Here is an 18,276-nt window from a genome sequence, read left to right as displayed (position 1 = left end):
CAGCAATGAAGACCCAATGCAGCCAAAAATAAATGAATAAATTTATATTAAAAAAATGATTGTGTTGGTCCAATGTCTGCAGGTGGGATGTGAGGCCCAACAGGTACACATGTTGCTTGGCCATCACTAGCTTTTTAAAAATTTATTTATTTTATTTTGGCTGCGTTGGGTCTTCGTTGCTGCACACGGGCTATCTCTAATTGCGGCTACTTTCCGTTGCGGCGCGCGGGCTTCTCATTGCGGTGGCTTCTCTTGTTGTGGAGCACGGGCTCTAGGTGCGCGGGCTTCAGTAGTTGTGGCACATGGGCTCAGTAGTTGTGGCTCATGGGCTCTACAGCGCAGGCTCAGTAGTTGTGGTGCATGGGCTTCATTGCTCAGCAGAATGTGGGATCTTCCCGGACCAGGGCTCGAACCCATGTCCCCTGCCTGGGCAGGCGGATTCTTAACCACTGCACCACTAGGGAAGTCCCCACCACTAGCTTTTATTAGTAAAGAAGTGTGGGGAAGCAAACTAAGGAAAGGGAAGTGGAGGAGTAGAGAACAGGTAAATGTTTGGGGTGATATAGGAACGAGGAGCAAACCACATCCAGGAGTTTGAACTACACTGAGACCCAGAGGAAAAGGCACGGAGGTGGAGGAAGCAGGCACCTGGCACATCAGCAGGAGCAAGCGGGGAGTGTGTGTTAGAGTTCCAAGGAGCAGTGGGGCTGCCGAGCAGGCATGAGCACACGGCTGGTGTGACCTAGAGGGCCGGAATGGCTCCGGTGTATCTAGTCAGGGCACTGAGCTTTAGACAAAAAACGCTGCGTGAGAGGCAGGAGGCGGGGTTTGCTGTCCTCAGGGCCTTTCCGGACTGGGACAGCGTAAGCGAACAGTGACACTAAATGCAGTGCATGGCTCACAACTTTTGCCCCTGCCTGAAATGTCCTCCTGCCTATTCCCAGGCCCCTTTACTTCTTTGAGTCCTATTCTTCCTCCAAACCATCCTCATCCAGGAAGCTTTCCTGGATCATCCAAATTCTCAATTATTTCTCCCCCATCTCAATTCTCATAATACTTAACTGTCCACACCATTCATTTGGCATCTACCGTGTATTACTTCAGGAAATATAAATATATCCCATACATGTACATGTAGATACATATGTATTTATATACATCCATATCTATATATACATAAGATATATATGCACATAGATATATACACACATACATACATATATACTTTTTTTTTTAAAGGAAATTTTAATGTCATTAATATATATCGAAGGTCATTTTTTTTTTTTTAAAGTATTTGTTTATTTATTTATGGCTGTGTTGGGTCTTCGTTTCTGTGCGAGGGCTTTCACTAGTTGCGGCAAGCGGGGGCCACTCTTCATTGCGGTGCACGGGCCTCTCACTATCGCGGCCTCTCTTGTTGCGGAGCACAGGCTCCAGACGCGCAGCCTCAGTAATTGTGGCTCACGGTCCCAGCTGCTCTGCAGCACGTGGGATCTTCCCAGACCAGGGCTCGAACCCGTGTCCCCTGCATTGGCAGGCAGACTCTCAACCACTGCGCCACCAGGGAAGCCCCATACATATATATTTTTATCTGTAAGACTGTAAGAGACAAGAGCCAAGAGACTGTGAGTGATTTGCTAACCGCTGTAACCCATTCCTTCGAGCCCAGTGCAAGTGCTGGGAGCCGAAGAGGTGAACACACACAGAATTCAAAGCTAGAACTCCTGCGTTTTAGCCCTAGTACCGCAGTTCACTAGAGGTCTAATTCCAACAAGACACAAGTCACTTAACCTCTCTAGACCTCACTTCCTCCTCAGAAAAAGCGGTTAAAAATACTAACGCCTCCTCACACAGTTCTCAAAAGCAACAAATTAAATCATGGATGTGGAAGCACCTTGTAAATCACTCCTCGGATTTAGGATAATATTATTATGCTGTTCTGAGTTTTAACCCGGACTCTTCCATTTCATGACGGTGTAACCTTGGGTAAATTCTTCAGCCCCTAAAAGCCTTCACTTCCTCACCTGTAAAACAGGAAAGATAATGCCTAACTCGCAGAGTTGTTGTAAGAATTAAATGAAATCACATATATAACGTGGCTAGTACGACACACAGCTCCCAGCACTCACTCAGAAGTCTTGGTTCCTTCCCTCGTCTCACCAAGCGTGTCGTGTTAAGCCTTCTGTATCGTGTCCCTAACGGTCCCTTGCGCACAGCAGAAGTCCAAGTAATATTTACTCCTCTTGATAAAGCTGCTAATGAGAACGATGTCGATGATGACGGATAACGACTATCGGTGAAGATGACTTAATGGTCGTCCAATGCCCAGCAAGCCTGACTTTTAAATTGGAATGCACCCCTTGAGCCGCGTGCTTTCTCCCCCTCGCCTTTATGACCTGTGGGGTGAGGGCGGGAGGAGGCCTCCCGTCTAGCAGAGGCCCCTTTAAAGCTGTACCCGGGCTCCCCCTCTGCCAGCCAAGTTGCTAAAAATACTACTACAGCAAAAGCTGGAATATTTGTCGAGAAAACTGAATTTCCTGCCACCCTCACCCCCTCCGCTCAAATGAGTAAAATCCTGACCTAAGAAGCCCCCAGATCAGCTCCACCAAAGGCACAGCCTCCTACTTCCCACCCTCGTCTTATCATGGAGTCCCTCTGTGGGCTTGAGCCGGGATGTTATGTTCAGAAAGTGCCCACTCCCAGGAGGGGAAGCCGCAAGTATTGGCAAATAGCTTGCCATGTGCCTTGGCTTTTCTCTCTGCTTGCAAGGACCAACTCTCTCCAAATCCCCCTCCATCTGTCCCAAGAAGGATCTGTATCGGACCCCAGAAGCTTCCCACTAATCCATCTTTTATCCTCTCTTTTTTTGAACCATCACCTCCTCTGCCAGCCTTGCCTTCTATTCTGTGCCCTCCTCCTCCATGCTCCATGCTGGGTCCAGACCCTGCACCCACAGGTCCCAGCTCCCTCTCTAACCGGGCCCTTCCGGAGTTCCTCTCCTGTCCAGGCCTGCAGTCCGTCTCCTTCAATAGCTGGGGGGGGGCGGGGGGGGGGCGGTGGTGGGGAGGAGGGGGCGGGGCAAAGATAGAGGAGAGTTTTTGAAATCTCAAGAGTCAAGGAGAATAACTGTAGGGCCCAAGCCCAGCAGGTTACTAGGTAACCCTCCAAAGGCTGACCTTGGCCCCAGGCGAGACGCAGGGTGAGGCAGCCCGCTCCTTAAACCAGCCGGACCCGGCATTCCGCACTGCTCCTGCCCCCTTTCCTTCTCACTGGTTCGAGAATCAGAGGCTCAGAGTTCCACCCAGCCGGACTCGCTGACAAACTCTGGCCACTTAGTCCAGATGAGGAACCCCTTACCAGGGGAAGTGCATGCCCTTGATGTGTGCTGGTGAAGGGGTCCACTTCTGTGCGTGTCTTTGGATGTGAGTGTGTCTATGTGTCTCTGTGGATGTGTGGACATTGTGTGTGTCTGCGTGTGGGTGTCACTAAATGGGGCCATCCGTGTTGCTGCTCCTGCCTCTGGATATTTGAGTCTGTGGGTGTCTGTCTTCCTATTCCAGTCTCTGCCTTCCTGTCTGTCTACCTTTTCCTCACCTCGGGGCCTGCCCATCCCCCAAGGACAAACACTGTGGCCAGTTCTGCGTGGGCGCCTCAAGTGGGCTGTGGCTGAAACGGTTGTTTTGCCGATGGAACTGATAAGCGCGCGTATCTGTTCTCCCTTGGGCCCACCGGTGTTCAGAGACACCCTCACCCCACACAAAGGTGTCTTTTAGGAAGACGAAAGGGCTGTGCTGCCTGTGAGGGGGTTTGATGGGGGGGGGGGCACATTTTAAAGATAGCCCCTCTTCAGCTCTGACCAGCAGGAAGAAGGGCCTAGAGGCAGCGCAGCCTGCAGAGGGATGTTGCCTAGCAACTTGGGAGACTTTACTGCAAACTCACTAAATCCTGAATTCCTCAGCTCTAATTTGGGAAGAGAAAAGCACGGAGTCCAAGCCTGATGTCCAGTCTGCCCCCAGTGTCCTCCTTCCCTCTCTCCTCTGGAATCTGCAGTTGAAATCCAATGGGAACTGGCACAAACCAAGGCCCTAGATGTGCGCATCATTTAGGCAAGGGCTCGAGTTCCCAAGACATCCTGTCATTTGGTGGAGGTGGGGGGATGGAGGATGTGCCAGAGACAGATTGGGGAACAGATTTTCAGTTACAAGGGTGGGTGGGTCCCAAACATGCTGGGAAGACACCCCTACACCCCAAGCTCTGGAATCCCAGCCAGCATCCAGCTCAGCTTGGGGCCCCAAGGTGGCTAACCCTGTCCCCAGCCAGAGTGGCCACTGGAATTTCCCTCCCGCTCATCTTCCCTTTGGCAAGCAAAGCCCGTGGCCCAAATATTCAGGTAAGAAGGAAGCGTGTGACAGCCATGCTAGGACTGGCCAGGGACTGTTGGTTCACAGCAGTGCTGTTGCAGGATCCCCTGTCCCGACCAGAGCCACAGGGCATTTTTCCCCTCCTCCCTCTGCTTCAGTCAACAAGCCTGAAGGGCAACCTTCCTTTCTTCCTTCCCTCCTCTGGGACCTCAGCTGAGAAAGACGTTCTAGTTTTCTCAGAGGTGGCCCACTCTCTTCACTAACATGCCACACTGCCAGCTTTCATACCCTGACCGGTTTGGGGAGGCTGGCGACCACGAAAGTGGCAGGCTGCTCCTCCCCTATCTCCCCTTCCCAGGCCTCTCACAAAGCCCACATCCTTCCTCCATCATGGACCTAAAGAACTGATGACTTCTGATATTTCCCTATACTGGGTTGAGAGTATTTTTTTCCTCCCAGGGGCAAGGGTGAGAGTGGTCAGTTTTTGTCTTATTCAGAAACAGTAGATTAAGAGGTTAGGGAGAGTGTGGTTCAGTGAGTGGGAAGGAAGAGTGCCCATATCCGTATATAAATACATACAAAATGGGTGTTGTGCATGTATGATTTTGTCTGTTTAGTGCAGGGCATTTAGATAGATGGATGGATAGATAGATATGTAATGCAGACATTTCGGGTAGTGTGATTGCCTGTGGATGTGTGTGCTTGTGTGTGCACATAACAGGGCGTCTGCATGTATCTGCTCAGTGTGTGTACAAGGTCTGTGTAGTTATTTTTGCAGGCTGTGTCTGTAGTGTCTGTATGTTGAAGAAGTGCACGTTTTAGTGAGCCTGGGGAGTATCATATATGGGCCTGTGGGGCTCAGGCGTGAGCTTTTGTGTTTATGTGTGCCCACCTTCTCCATTCCACAGCAGAGCGATGACGGTACCTTTAAACCGCACGTCTTAGGGGGCATTTCTTTGAGGACTGAGGGGGAGGGAAGGTAGAGGGAGCCATATTTGGCACTCTAACTAGGTTGTGGAAGCGTGGGGAGGTAGGTGAGGGGTGCATGCTTTTCTCTATGTGGGTGGGAGGGGTGTTGTGCACAGATGCGAGTGTATTTGTGCCCGGGATGTCGGGGTCCTCCTTCTGCCTGCGCCAGCATACATCTGCCTGGCAGTCTGCCGCCTCGGCAGCATCGGGGGTGAGTTTGGGAGGATGGGGATGTGTAGGAGGAATGGATGGAAGTGTGTAGGCAGAGGGGTTGGGGCAGGAGGGGGAGCGAGCCGGAGGGAGCCGAGAGGGGGCGTGGTCCCCCTCCAATCTCCCCGCCCACCCTGCCGAAGGCTTCTCCTGATTGGCTTCTCGACCGCAGGGCTCAGGTTACTTTCTCCCGCAGGGCCGAGCGCGGGAGAGAGGACCCGAGAGCTGAGCGGCTGGTTTGGCCCCGGTCGGCTGCCTCCCCACTGCCCCAGAGTCCCCACCCGGCACCGCACCGACCCCCTGCGCCAGCCTCCTTCCCAGCCAAGGGCCCCCAACACCAGCATGGACTGCTGCACCGTAAGTTAGAGGGTCTGGGGGACGGGCACTCAGCTTGGACTGGGGGAAGGGGCACCCGAGAAGCCCCTGGAGGGCGAGCGAGGGATGGAAGTGGGTGCAGAAGACCTAGCAGCAATAAGGGTGCCTGCTGAGACGTGGGTGGTGGGTGGTGGAAGGCGCCCGCCTGACTTGAAAGCCCTAGGAAGAATGTTCCCCAACTCGTGGGGGCGTCTGGGCGCCCATCCGCCAGGCAGTCTAGGTTGGTCTGGGAGCTCGGCAAGGCTCTGCAACAGGGAAGCTGCAGGTTAGACGGGAAGAGGAACTTCCCCCAGAGAGACGCTGGAAACCGTCGCCTAGCGAAGCTCCCGCGACTCCTTTCCCCTGGCTTTCGTCCCCCACCCCATTCCCCATCCCACCGCCGCCGCCGTCGGTGGGCTGACAGGTTAACTCTCGTGACCCTCGCGCCCTGTACAGCGCCGGGTGAGATAGTCAATTATTATTGGTTAGCTTAGTAGTGATGATGGGTTGCGAAGAGCCTAGTCCGTGTGGTTCTGGGGAGGGATTGGCCAGACCTCCAACGCCTTCTAGCCCTGGAGGGGGCTGGGTGAAGTGACCGCGAGGGAGCCCTGCTGGCGAGGGAAGGAAGTGTCTGCAATTTGTCAGCGCCCACACGGAGACCTAATGCCAAAGCGGGTTGCTGTTAAAGTACTCTGGTATGAAAGCGCCTGGTACAGGACCAGGCTGCTGGCACAGTCGAGGAGTGCAGTGATCATGCATGTATACAATTTATTTGTTCATTTATTTGATATTTTTATTTATTTTATTTTAGCCCCTACATATGGAGAAAGTCCTACTCCAAAGTCTTGTATTCTCAGCCGTTTGGTCAACCCAGCTAATGATACAAGAGGTTATGACTTTGCCTGCTTAGAAAAGGAAAAAAAGTGAGGTTTGGAAGGAAAGAAAAGACCAGTTTAGAAGAGGTGAGACTTCCCTATGTCTGGGTACCAAGAGGCAGAAAGAACTTAGGGACAAGTGGTTGTGGTTGTTGTTATGATGTTTAACTCTTATTAATACAAATAATAGTTGTCAATTTGTGAATGCTTACCATGTACCTAACATTTTATGTTTAATCATCACAACAACCCTGTGAAGTAGATATTTTTCCCATTTTACAGATGTGCAAACTGAGGTTTAGAAAGATTAAATGATTTGCCCAAGGAGGCACTGCTTCTAAGTGTGGAGGTGGGACACTAGCCTTGTCTGATTCCAATAGCTGTAATTTAACCTCTCCTATAAACATTTACTATATTTCCTCATTATAAAGGTAATATGGTCATAACAGAAAAATTTAAAAACTAAAGAAGAGTATAAAAAAGAAACATATCAATCATCTACAATCCCACCCCCTGGAGAAAGCTCTAATAACATATTTTCTTCCAGTCTTTCTCCTCTGTTTGTTATTCCCCAGGAAGCAGTTTTTGGTTGTGAAAGGAGGAATGGGCTGTTAATGGAGGTTCCTGGGCTCCTCACCCCCAGCAGTATTTTACAAAACAGAGACAATAAATGGATGGTGGGTTCTGGATACACATGTAAGGGAGAGGATATACTGCCAAGATGGTATGAATGATGGGGAAGGGAAGGTAGGAAGAATGGTCAGTGGAAAGAGGTGAGAGAGCAAAGACTCCAAGAAGCCAGAGAAGGAATGTAACTTGTCTCCCCTGGTACCTGCAGGACTAATTAGAGTAGGATGTCGGGTCCCTGCCTGTAGGCTCTGATCTGCCCTGGACCATGCTCCTGGGTGCCCACAAGGCCATACTGAGGGATTGGTAGACATGTTTGGAATAAGTGTCCCCTAAAAAAAGGAGAAGCTGCCCACCGAAACAGTACAGAAGAGGCAAATGCATAATTATCCCAGAGGCCCAGCACCCTGGGTCACCTCCTCCAGCGCATTCTCTACACCGGAGCCTTCCCCTTTCAGGCCCTGTCCTAGGCCTGCAGGACTAAAGAACTGAGCAAGAGACAGCACCGTTGTCAGGCTGTGTATGGCGTTGGGGGGGGGGGGGTGGTGGCGTGGCGGCCAAGAAGAGGTAACGGGGCAGAGCGTAGGGGCAGGGCTGGCACTGATCATCTTCCTACCCAACCCCATTCTGCGGAGGGCTGGGCTCAGTGCTGGGAAGCAGCTGGGACGTGCATAGAGAGCAGAGCACATCTGGGGGGTGAGGACCGGTCCCTCTTCACCTTCCATTCTGGGGCTCTCCTTGCTGACCATCCAACCTGGTGTTTGGGCAACACCTAGTCCTGCTTTATTTTCTTCTTTCTCCTTTGTAAGGAGGCTCAAACAGAAATGAGAAAAAGAAAACAGATCCGCTTTTTTTTTTTTTTAAGAGCAAGAGCTGTTGATTCAGATGTACCAGTTGCCAATTTACATAGTCTGACTTTATATCTGACTTTCCTGAACTCACTTAATATAAAAAGGCAAAGAAACATTTTTTTGGGACCCATATTTTGCTTAGTCTAGTTGACTTGGTCCAGCTGAACTCATAGAAATAATTACCTGCCCTGAGGTAGTGGTTAACAGCACAGGTTTCTGAATCCCAACACTGTTTGTCAGCTCTGTGACCTTACGTAAGTTACAAAATGTCTCTGAGGATGTGTCTTTACCTGTAAAATGAGAATTCAATGAGGTAATGTGTGCAAAGCGCTTAACACAGGGCCCAGCATATAACAAGCAGTAGGCAGGGATCATTCTTAAAGCTTTTAGGATTTGGGAGCTGAAGGAGACTTTATTCATCTAGGCCAAGTTCTAGTTGTGGCTGAAGATATTGAGACCCTCAGAGGTGAAGTGATGGGACCATTTGGGGCCAGAAGCCATGGCTTGTGTTTTGCCCACCACTGTCCCCCTCCCCCTCCCCCTCCTACAAACCCCCCCAGTTCATGCAGAGCTCTCAGGCATACACCATCAGATCTTGGCTTTGGAAGGCACCAACCCAGGCACCATGACCCTTCCTGGATTCCTTTTACTGTCCCTCCATTTCTGTCCCTCCAGCTCTGCCCTGAGAATTCAGCTGGAGGGAGAGGGGGCTGATTCCGGGGAGGAGCAGCATGCTGGGGGTGGCTCCGCCTGTTGTTCCATCCTGGATCCAGCTGGGGTGGGTGGTGACCGCAGGTGGGTCTTAGCATGTTTGGGGGAAGATACCCCTTCCTCCGCTCCACCTCTACAGCTGCTGGCCCAGAAGAGGGGCTCAGGAATGTTTTCTTGAGCACTGTCCTCTTTTGAGAAGAAGCGTCCCTATTCCCTGAAGACTCTCCCAAGAAAGGCTTGAGCTCTGAGAATCAAGGATCCAAAAAGGGTTGTTTCTGTTTCTAAGTGGGGAACAAGATGTCAGGGGGTGAGCACTAGATCCAGGAAAGACAAAAAGAGTGTGTCAGACCCCTCCACAACCACACCGGCCCTTGATAACTCCTTTTAACCGAAGTTAAATCAATTGTGGACGTCTTGAGCACAAACTGAGGAGCTCTGAAGCCCAGGAAATGAAGACAGCCTTGGGAACCATAATGAGAGGAAGCCATTTGTAAACCTGGGCTTAGGGCATCTGGGATGTAAATCTGTGCCTCCTAGGACAGGACCGGGCTGGGGCAGTGATCACTGAGGCCCCACGCACACCTATCCCAATTCTGTGAACCGGACGGGTGATGGAGCGAGGGGAAAGGAATAGAACTGAATTACTACTACTGCGTGAGACCTCTGCGGAGAAGCAAAGCACAGGGGAAGTAGTGGAAGTCCTCAGGCAAAAAAAAAAGCAAATTCCTAGAAGCCAGAGGGTCAGTTCAAAGAAGAAATGCCCTTCTAACTCCACAGTACCCTTCTGCTTCCTACCCCACGTCATCACTGTGAGTAACACTAAGCAAGAAGCAGGCTGGGGGCGGGGGCGCTGAGGCCCTCTCCGTTCCAGAGCCTCGCCTCTGAAATCAGTCCCATCAGTTCCCTACCCCTTTCTATTCTCAGCTAGGGCAGGCTGCTGGAGAAACAGAAACCTGGAGCCTGTGGGTGGGTCTCATTATTTTTAGGTTGATCCCTACGAAATTGTTTTTATATGACCACTTTAGCCTACAAAAACAGCTCTTTCCCATCAACTCACTATCATTTAAAGGAATCATAATAGCTACCATTAATCGACCAAGTAGATGGTGCCAGAAGCTTTCTGCATATCACATTGTTTATTCTTCCCCACAACCCAGAGGTAGATATTATTATCTGATTTCAGATGAAGGAACTGAGTTAGGAAAAGATTAGAAAAATTGCCCAAGACCACTCAGTTAGCAAGTGGTAGAGCTTGGTTCCTTTTCTTGACTGCCTTTGCTTACCTGCAGAGTAGGGGTTAAAAATATACTCTGGACTCTGGCATACAAAGGTTTGACTCTTTGGTCCACTGATAACTACCTGTATGACCTCAGGTATGGTTTCAACACTCTAATCAGTTTTATCAGGGGTAAACTGGGATAACAATAAAAGGTACGTCATAAGAGTTGTTGCCAAGACTAAATAAAATAACATCTGTAAAACTCTGTGATGCTGTGCCGGGAACAAGGGCAGTGCTTAAATGGTAGCTATTGTCATAATTCTTTCCTTTCTCTTGAGCACATCATGGAAAGGGCTTCTTGCTCCTGCTGTTTTCCTTTTGTCCTTTTTTGGAGTGAAGCCTTTTCTCTGTAGCTTCTTCCAGACCATCTCCTCTCTTCTGTGTTTGAGTACATCCTGAGGAGCAGTGCAAAATGGAGAGGCAATGGGAAAACAGTCTCTGGCCTCTAGCCCTGGGTGGAAGGGGGCTGCCTCGCTGAGGGCTAAGCCCCATCTTCACCCTAATTCCAGCTTTGAGCTCTGGTGCGATTTTACTCAGCGAAGGGACTGGCCTGCCGGTTCTTCTGAACCCTCTCCCAGGGAATCCTGGACTCAGAAGGGACCCTTCTGAGCTGGAGGCACCCTCTGAGGACGGGGGAAAGGCAGCCACATCCAGGAGTCCCTGCTGTGGTTTACTTTGCTCCTCCAAACCCACCCTCCAGTCAGCTGGGCAGCTCCCCTAACTCGGCCGCTGGCAAGGGGCCTTCGCTCACTCAGGGCTACCCGGCTGTCTTGTATCCCATCTACCGTGCACTTCTCTTTCCTGAGCTGGGAACACAACTGTGTCCACCTGACCCTGAACCTTCCTTTTTACCTGCCGCTGCCCAGGAGCCACACACACACACACGCGCGCACACACACACACACACACACACACACACACGGGCGCTGCCTTAGCCCTTCTGTGAACTTCCCACTCCCACGTCGCCCTCGTCTCAATCCCTCAACACTCTCTTCCTACCCCACCCTCGGGGGCCCTCGGCCCGGTCACCCCACAAGGACCCCCCCCCCACCCCCCAGGAGAGCGCCTGCTCCAAGCCGGACGACGACATTCTAGACATCCCGCTGGACGATCCGGGTGCCAATGCGGCCGCTGCCAAAATCCAGGCGAGTTTCCGGGGCCACATGGCGCGGAAGAAGATAAAGAGCGGAGAGCGCGGCCGGAAGGGCCCGGGCCCCGGGGGTCCTGGCGGAGCTGGGGGCGCCCGGGGAGGCGCGGGCGGCGGCCCCAGCGGAGACTAGGCCAGGTGAGGCGGGCCGCAGGCTCTCCTTCCCGACCCCGGACCCCCTCCTCCGAAGGAGCAAGGAAGACTAAGGGCGGCTGGGGGGCGGAGACGGGTGTGGAAGGAGTCAAGGATGGGGGCCTAGAAATCTAAGACGTGCGGTGGGTGGGAAGAGGCTGAAGATGCCGCGGGTTGGAGCGCTCACCTGTTTCTCTCTCTCCACCCTCCCTGCTGCCCCGCCCCGGACCGAAGAACTGAGCGTTTTCGAAGGTAATGAATACGACTCCGAAGCAGCGGGGTGGGACCCCTGAGTGGGAGGAAAGGACCAAATCCCCAGCCCTTCCCTCCGCCCGCCCTCACCTCCTCCCAGCCAGGGAAAATGCACCTGCGCCGGCAGGCTTTCTGACACTTGGAGAGACGCCTGAGACTGCGACGGGGACGCACCTGGACCGACGCAGATACCCAGTCACCCGCGTTTGACCAGCCCGGCCGGGGGCCATAAGCACCCAGCGTCTCACACGTACCGGCCGCGGGCTCATTTCAGCTCAGTGACTCCGGCTGGGCAGTTCCGGGTGACCGGGGCTCCCTGGTGCTCCCCGCCCTGGTTCCTGGTTCAGGAAGGAGAGGGGAGAGGAAGTACTGGGAGAGGGCAGGTGCTCAGACCTTCTCTCTCCTCAGTTCCCGAAGAGAGATGGATGCCACGTCCCCTTCGCAGCGACGAGACTTCCCTGCCGTGTTTGTGATCCTCTCCTTCCCACCAACCTGCCAGCTTCAGGAGCCCGCTCTGCGTCCTCAGAGACCCCCTCACCGAGGCCGACTCCGTCGAGGACTCACTAAGGCCATGCCCTTTTAGTTAGTTCTCCAGTCTAGTATGGTCCCCGTTCGCCCTTCCTTCCGACCCTAACCCCAGTCTCCGCGCTCCCAAATCTTCCTTCTTTAGCTTCTCGCCCACCTCTCCCCGCACCCAGCATGCTGCTCTGCCTCCGCAGCCTCGGTGCGCTTCCCTTCGCGCTCTGCGGAGGGCGCCCTAAGCGTTGCCCAAAAACACTCCAAAAAAGAAGTCCTTTCGATCTCTGCGCAGCTAAAGGGGGCGCCATGCCTCTCTGCGCTGTTCACGTCCCAGCTTAGTCCCAGAACTTTGGATAGGGGAGGAGGGTTTTTACGATGTCGGATACCTCTTGCTGTGATCGGAAGTCCCCATTTCACACCCCAACCCCACACCTGCCTGTAATCTGCCCTCCCCTCTCCCCAGCGCACCCCGAGAGCCGCCTCTCCAGCCCTCTGCTTGTTTCTGCAAAGGCCGAGTGCGGGGGAGGCTCGGTAGGAGGAGTCTTCCGAGGCCCCGCCCCTGCTCCTGCTGGCCCCGCCCCCACGGGCTCCTGGGGCTGTGGCCGGGAGGGTTTTTATCTCCGTGTGTGCATGTGACCGTGCTGGGTTGGAATGTGAACAATAAAGAGGAATGTCCAAGTGTTCAGAGGGTGCCAGAGGGGAAGGGAGTTTGGGTGCACAAGGCCACCGTTCGAAATTTGCACAATCTCCTTTGACCGAACCAAAAAGTGGAGGTGGAGAGGGGGAAGGGAGGAGAGGAACCTAGGTTAGAACGTACCTTCGGAACCAACCAGACTTCCCGCCTACAGCATCCCCTCTGGGACTTCAAGCCCACTCCTTCCCTTACCAGTAACACTCTTTGGGCCGCCTAGAGGAATTCGCTATACCGGCAGAAAGAAGGAGACAATATGGTACCCAAAGGCTTTAATTCTTGATATTCCCCCTCAGGGATCGGGAGAGAAATCAGACAACCATAGGGAGCTTAGACTTGGCGGTCGTCACAGTGCCGGCAGACGGGGGCCTCTCCAGGAGCCCATTGTTAGAATCGGCCCTCACAGAAGTTTGCTCATAAATCCCAGGTGCGGTGGCATCCTCCCTGATAAACACAGGCAATTCTAAGTGAAGGCTGGAAGCATCCCTCAGTGCACCATCATCCTCTAACCCAGGGGCTTCTAATTTTCACTCTGCACAGGAATCATGGTGGAACTTTGGTTGAAATGAAGATTTCAGGCCCCATCACCCCCAACACACACACACACACACACACACACACACACACACACACAGATTCTGCTTCAGGAGGGATAGGAAGTGGCTTGAATCTGAATGTTTAACAAGCTCCTGGTGACTTCTGTTCGAGTAATCTGAAGACCACACTTGGAGAAATATTGCTCTGATCCCTATTCTGGACCCCATGACTGACAGCTAAAGTTGATGACAGGCAGCTTTTGCCTCTCCTTCCCTTACTGCCCCACACACAAGAACTAAACTCAGCTGAGTGCTCAGGACAAACAACTCCTGGCCTCCACATCCTGTCGATGTATATAAAAGGCCTTAAATAGTGAAAAGTAAAAATTCTTCTTTTTTACCTTACTGAAAAGTGTGAGGAGGGTGAGGGCAGCTCATGAACCAAGCCCTCCACCCTGCACGCTTTGCTCACACGCTCAACTACACGGGATGTACTGCCACTCCTACCACAAAAGCCCAGGGCTGAGCAGCACCCCGCACCCTGAAACACCCCCTAAAGGTGTCAGAGTTTGAGGGCTGAAGTCACCAACTCTTAACCCAAGCCCTTTCTTCCCATTCTGCACCAGCCCTCAGCCCTCCTGCTCACCGTAGGTCACTACCCCTGTATGTCTCCTTGGGCTTCTTCCTCCTGTCTTTCTGGAACCTTATCAGGCAGAACACAGCAACTGACAGGAAGAGCACGCCCAGCAGCACCCCGATCACAGCCCCGGCCACTCGGCCTTTGGAAGGGTCTAGGAGACACAGGATCCTCAGAGCTGCAGACCTTCCTTGGTGCCTCAGATAGCTTCATGCAGACCCCCAACCCAGGCCTGCCAGCCCAGCCTTTGCCCAGCATCCCCTACCGGTCACAGAGAGGGTCAGCTCACAGGATGCACTGCCCATCTGGTTGGTGGCCACACAGCGGTAGGTGCCCGAGGAAACCAGGGAGAGATTGGTGAGAATGAGCCGGCCAGACACCTCATCTAGAGGGTAAAGAGGAAGTGTTCCATCACTCATTCAACTCACAGTGAGCTATACTATGACAAAAGCATATTTCATTTCATCCTTACAATAATCCTGTTAGGAAGGGACTAACCTCATTCTATTAGTGGGGAAACTGGCTCAGAAAAGGAAAGTAATTGTCCAAGGTGATCCAGAGAGGAAGTGTCAAAACCACTGTTAACTTCTGTGCTCTTCCCACACTACACAGCTGCCTTTTCAGGGAAGGGGGAGACAGCACACACATGAAGGGTTCAGAAACCACAGTGGAATCGGGGTGGGGTGTCTACTGGCTGATGTCAGGTTCTTGGTTGGGGGAAAAGGGCTTGATTGCTGGAAACTGTGTCCTCTGGGTGGCTCTAAGCTGACCCAAATGCTCTTCTAAGCTGCTTACCTTCCCTTTAGAAGGAAGAGCACACATTGGGAGGTGATCTTGGGGGCTCTCTGGATTGATAGAGGGGTTTGCTGGGGCTGGGAGGAGAACCAGGGCACTGGAGCCAGCATGAGGAGGCTGAGAAGCCAAGGCTCTTAGACAGTCACATGGTTCCTTGAAGAAACTGGCTAAATGATTCAAGCCAGTCCATGCTACTCTGCCTCGGCTTCCTCTCTAGGAAGTTTGGAAATGATTCATGACCCTTAAGAAATCTAAGAGGAATCCTGATCCCCAAAATAGGCAAGTGGGAATCATAGAATGCCCCTGCCTTCCACTCTCTTCCAGGATATCAGGAGTACGTTTAGCTTGAGTAATGCTCCAGGGACCACACAGCCACAGACTGTACAGGAGGACAGGAGGGAACAATAACGGGAGCCAAGGAAGAAGCAGGGGAAAGGTATAGCAATGTGTCTCATACCTGAAAGCTTGGAACTTGTACTGTGGGTGTGTGGAGTTTAGAGGCCAGATTTGCCCAGGTTCTGAGTCCCTTCTTCCTTGATGGTGTGGGCCCTTACCTTGCACCATGCTGCCAGGAGGTGGTGTAGGAGAAGATCCAAGGCGGATCCAGTTGTACACTGGCCTGGGGGCTCCCTCGGAAGAGCTGCATCTCAATGCAGCAGAGCCCCCCACGGAGGTTTGACCACTCTGACTGCACGAGGGGCTATTGGGGGGCACTGCAAAAATCACAGGAAGTACCTTAGCCATCTTCTAACCCCACCCCCATGAAGTGCTAGGTTTCCTGCTTCAATACCTCCTACCACGTAGCGGTCCACCTCTATTCACATACCACTGCATCCCAGGGAAATGATTTCCACTATTGGAAATTCTGATTGTTAGAAAATTCTTCTTCATGTTGAACCAAAATCTGTGTTAGTATAATATCCCAGTTGGTCCCAATTCCTGCCCTCTGGGCCCACAAAGAGAAATGAAAAAAATCTCTCCTCCCCAGGACAGCCCTTCAGATATTTGAATGCAGCTGTCATACACCACCTCCTAAGTCTTCTCTTTTCCATCTAAACATCTCCAGGCCCTTTAATAGTTTCTTCTGCTTGCTCATCTCCAAGCAGGCTCTAGTTTGGGGTGAGATGGATGCTCTGAACACAAAGTTAGTGCTTAGTGATAGGGGCCCTTTTTCCTTTAACGGGCACTCCCCCTCTCTGCTACTGACCTAGAGAGGGACAGAAACCTAGCTACAAATGGGAGGTTCCCCCAACGATGGAGCTGCTGGGGGCATGACTCAGATCCCTATCTGTGGGAAGGGCTTTCTCTTGAACCCTCACTAGCGACTGAGGGAGGAGGCATTCTTTGTGGACGGTGGAGCAGGGGTAGGATTGGATGACTTTGGGAAGGGGGCATTTTCCTTCGGGGTCCCCAGTGCAGTTGGGCCCTTGGGCTGGAAATCAGGATAGGGGAGGATTTAGCAGGGCCAGTGCAATCTTTCAGGTTATGTGGGTGGCTGATGGATCCCCAGCCTGCCTCACCCAGCACAGTAAGGTTGATTAACCCCAACCCATTGGTGTAGAAATCTGGCGGGTTGTTAACATGGCAGAGGTAGGTTCCAGTGTCCGAGGGGTGGACATCAGTCAGTTTCAGGGTGGCCACTCCTCCTGTGGGGGGGTTCTGAAGCAGGCTGGCCCTCTCTGCCTTAGAACCAGTTGGATACAGCTGGCCATTGGTGAAGTACAGGATCTGGGGAGAAGCAGAAGACACATAATGTGCTTTTTGCCACCTGGCGTCAACTCTGTAGTCCTTCTTCAAAGCGGGTAGTAGAAGCCCCTCCCTTATAGCAGCCAGGGAAGCTGATACTCTGTAGCCAGAACCAGGAAGATCTATGTCGCCAAATACCATCCCTTCCCAGGTGCTGAATGAACTAGATTCACTGCTTTCCGCTAAGCATGCTCTCAATCTGGGGGGAGGGGAAGCAAACATTCCCGGAGGGGGCAGCATTTTTATCCTGCTTTTAATCACAACAGCTTAGCCTTGGTGGGTTTATGAACTGACACTGGAGTGGCACTAACATACGGGGGTTGCATGGAGGAACTCTGGGGGAGGCAGTTGGATACACAGGGCTGTATGTGCGATATAGCCTCACAGAGACTGCGTTCCTAAGAAGATCTAGAAAGATCTTTTTCATCTAAGCATACTGATCCACAAATGCCCCCTCTCCGACCCCCTCGCCCTCATCTCTGGGTGGGTCCCCTGTTCCTGCCTCTCCTGGCCAAGCCCGCCAAAGGCAGGAGGGCCCCCCATTCCGCGCGGGTGCCCTCAGCTCACGGGTTGGGACGAGGAGACGGGCCTCCCAGGCTGCACGAAGCTCCACTCCAGGGCGAAGTTGTCTCCCACCGATGTGCTGTAGCTGCACGTCAGCTCGGCGGTCGTGCCCACCGGCGCGCTCAGGGGCTCAGTGGGCACCTTCACCTCCACGGCCAGCCCGGGGGCTGGAGTGGCCGAGAGGCCGGCGGGAGAAGCACTCAGATGACCCGGCCGGGGTGCCCTTCTTCCCCTGGGGCTCAACTCCCTCCGCTCCATCCCTCCCTTCCTGAAACCTGAGGTTTCCAGGAGGGAGGAGCCCACACACCACCGGCTTTTTGGGTGAAAGGACCTGAAAGGGCCAAGACTGGGCCCGGTCTGAGGGTGTGCTTGTCGGGGAAAGGAAAACAAAAGCCGGGTGGTGGTTAAACCCTCCCGAGAGGCCCAACTTGTCTGCTGGCCCGCCGGCCTCCTCTGTCCTCCACCCTCCCAGCGGCCTTCGACGTCTTCTCCCCGGCCTCTGCCCCCGCCCCCTCCCACCGCCGTCCGCTGGCCCCCTCCTCACCACTCAAGCAGACCCAGCCCAGCAGGGCCCCGCAGAGGAAGGGCCCCGGGAGCCAGGCCATGGCCGCGTCCTGCCGGCTGTTGGTCCGTCTGGGCGTCTGGCTCTGGGAGAAGGTAGCGAGTGCCCACAGGGCAGCCTCCTGGTGCCAGGCCCCAGCGAGACTGGCTATCTCAGAGCAAACAAGGGGAGAGGCCTGGCCCTCAGGTAAGGAAGTGCGCCTCCCTCCTCCAGGCCCCAGTACAGGAATCATTCTAGCCCCACTCCCTTCTTTTGTCCCCTTCCCCCCAATTTCTGAAGCAGTCAGGCCCTGGGGAAAGGGCTGGGCCTGGGGCGGGCACCTCAGGGCAGGAGAGGGATCAGAACTGGTGCTCTGCAGGGAAAGAGTGACCCAGGAGGAAGAGGGAGGCATTCTGAGAACCTGGGAGCTGGCAAATGACGTCACCACTTTGGGGTCTCACACTGTGAGCTCTAGCCCC

At 53.3% G+C, this 18,276-nt stretch overlaps 2 protein-coding genes across 2 annotated transcripts; one reads left to right on the top strand and one right to left on the bottom strand.

The window, feature by feature from the left end:
- Window positions 1-5,802: 5,802 nt before the first annotated feature.
- NRGN (neurogranin) lies at window positions 5,803-12,771 on the top strand. Its single transcript, XM_068555868.1, has 4 exons — window positions 5,803-5,897; window positions 11,296-11,522; window positions 11,751-11,768; window positions 12,177-12,771. Exons 1-2 carry the CDS (start codon window positions 5,883-5,885, stop codon window positions 11,515-11,517), a joined length of 237 nt encoding a protein of 78 aa, XP_068411969.1. The 5' UTR covers window positions 5,803-5,882; the 3' UTR covers window positions 11,518-11,522; window positions 11,751-11,768; window positions 12,177-12,771.
- A 518-nt stretch (window positions 12,772-13,289) lies between these two features.
- On the bottom strand, window positions 13,290-18,209 carry VSIG2 (V-set and immunoglobulin domain containing 2). The gene is made up of 7 exons (XM_068556331.1): window positions 17,801-18,209; window positions 17,260-17,423; window positions 16,467-16,674; window positions 15,501-15,659; window positions 14,417-14,536; window positions 14,161-14,305; window positions 13,290-13,422 (listed from the first exon to the last, which is right to left on the bottom strand). The coding sequence occupies exons 1-7, from the start codon at window positions 18,207-18,209 to the stop codon at window positions 13,290-13,292; spliced, it is 1,338 nt and encodes a 445-aa protein (XP_068412432.1).
- Window positions 18,210-18,276: the final 67 nt, after the last annotated feature.

This window comes from Eschrichtius robustus, chromosome 11, assembly GCF_028021215.1.
Source record: "Eschrichtius robustus isolate mEscRob2 chromosome 11, mEscRob2.pri, whole genome shotgun sequence".
NCBI classification, from domain to species: Eukaryota; Metazoa; Chordata; class Mammalia; order Artiodactyla; family Eschrichtiidae; genus Eschrichtius; species Eschrichtius robustus.
This window is presented reverse-complemented; position numbering and strand designations above follow the sequence as displayed.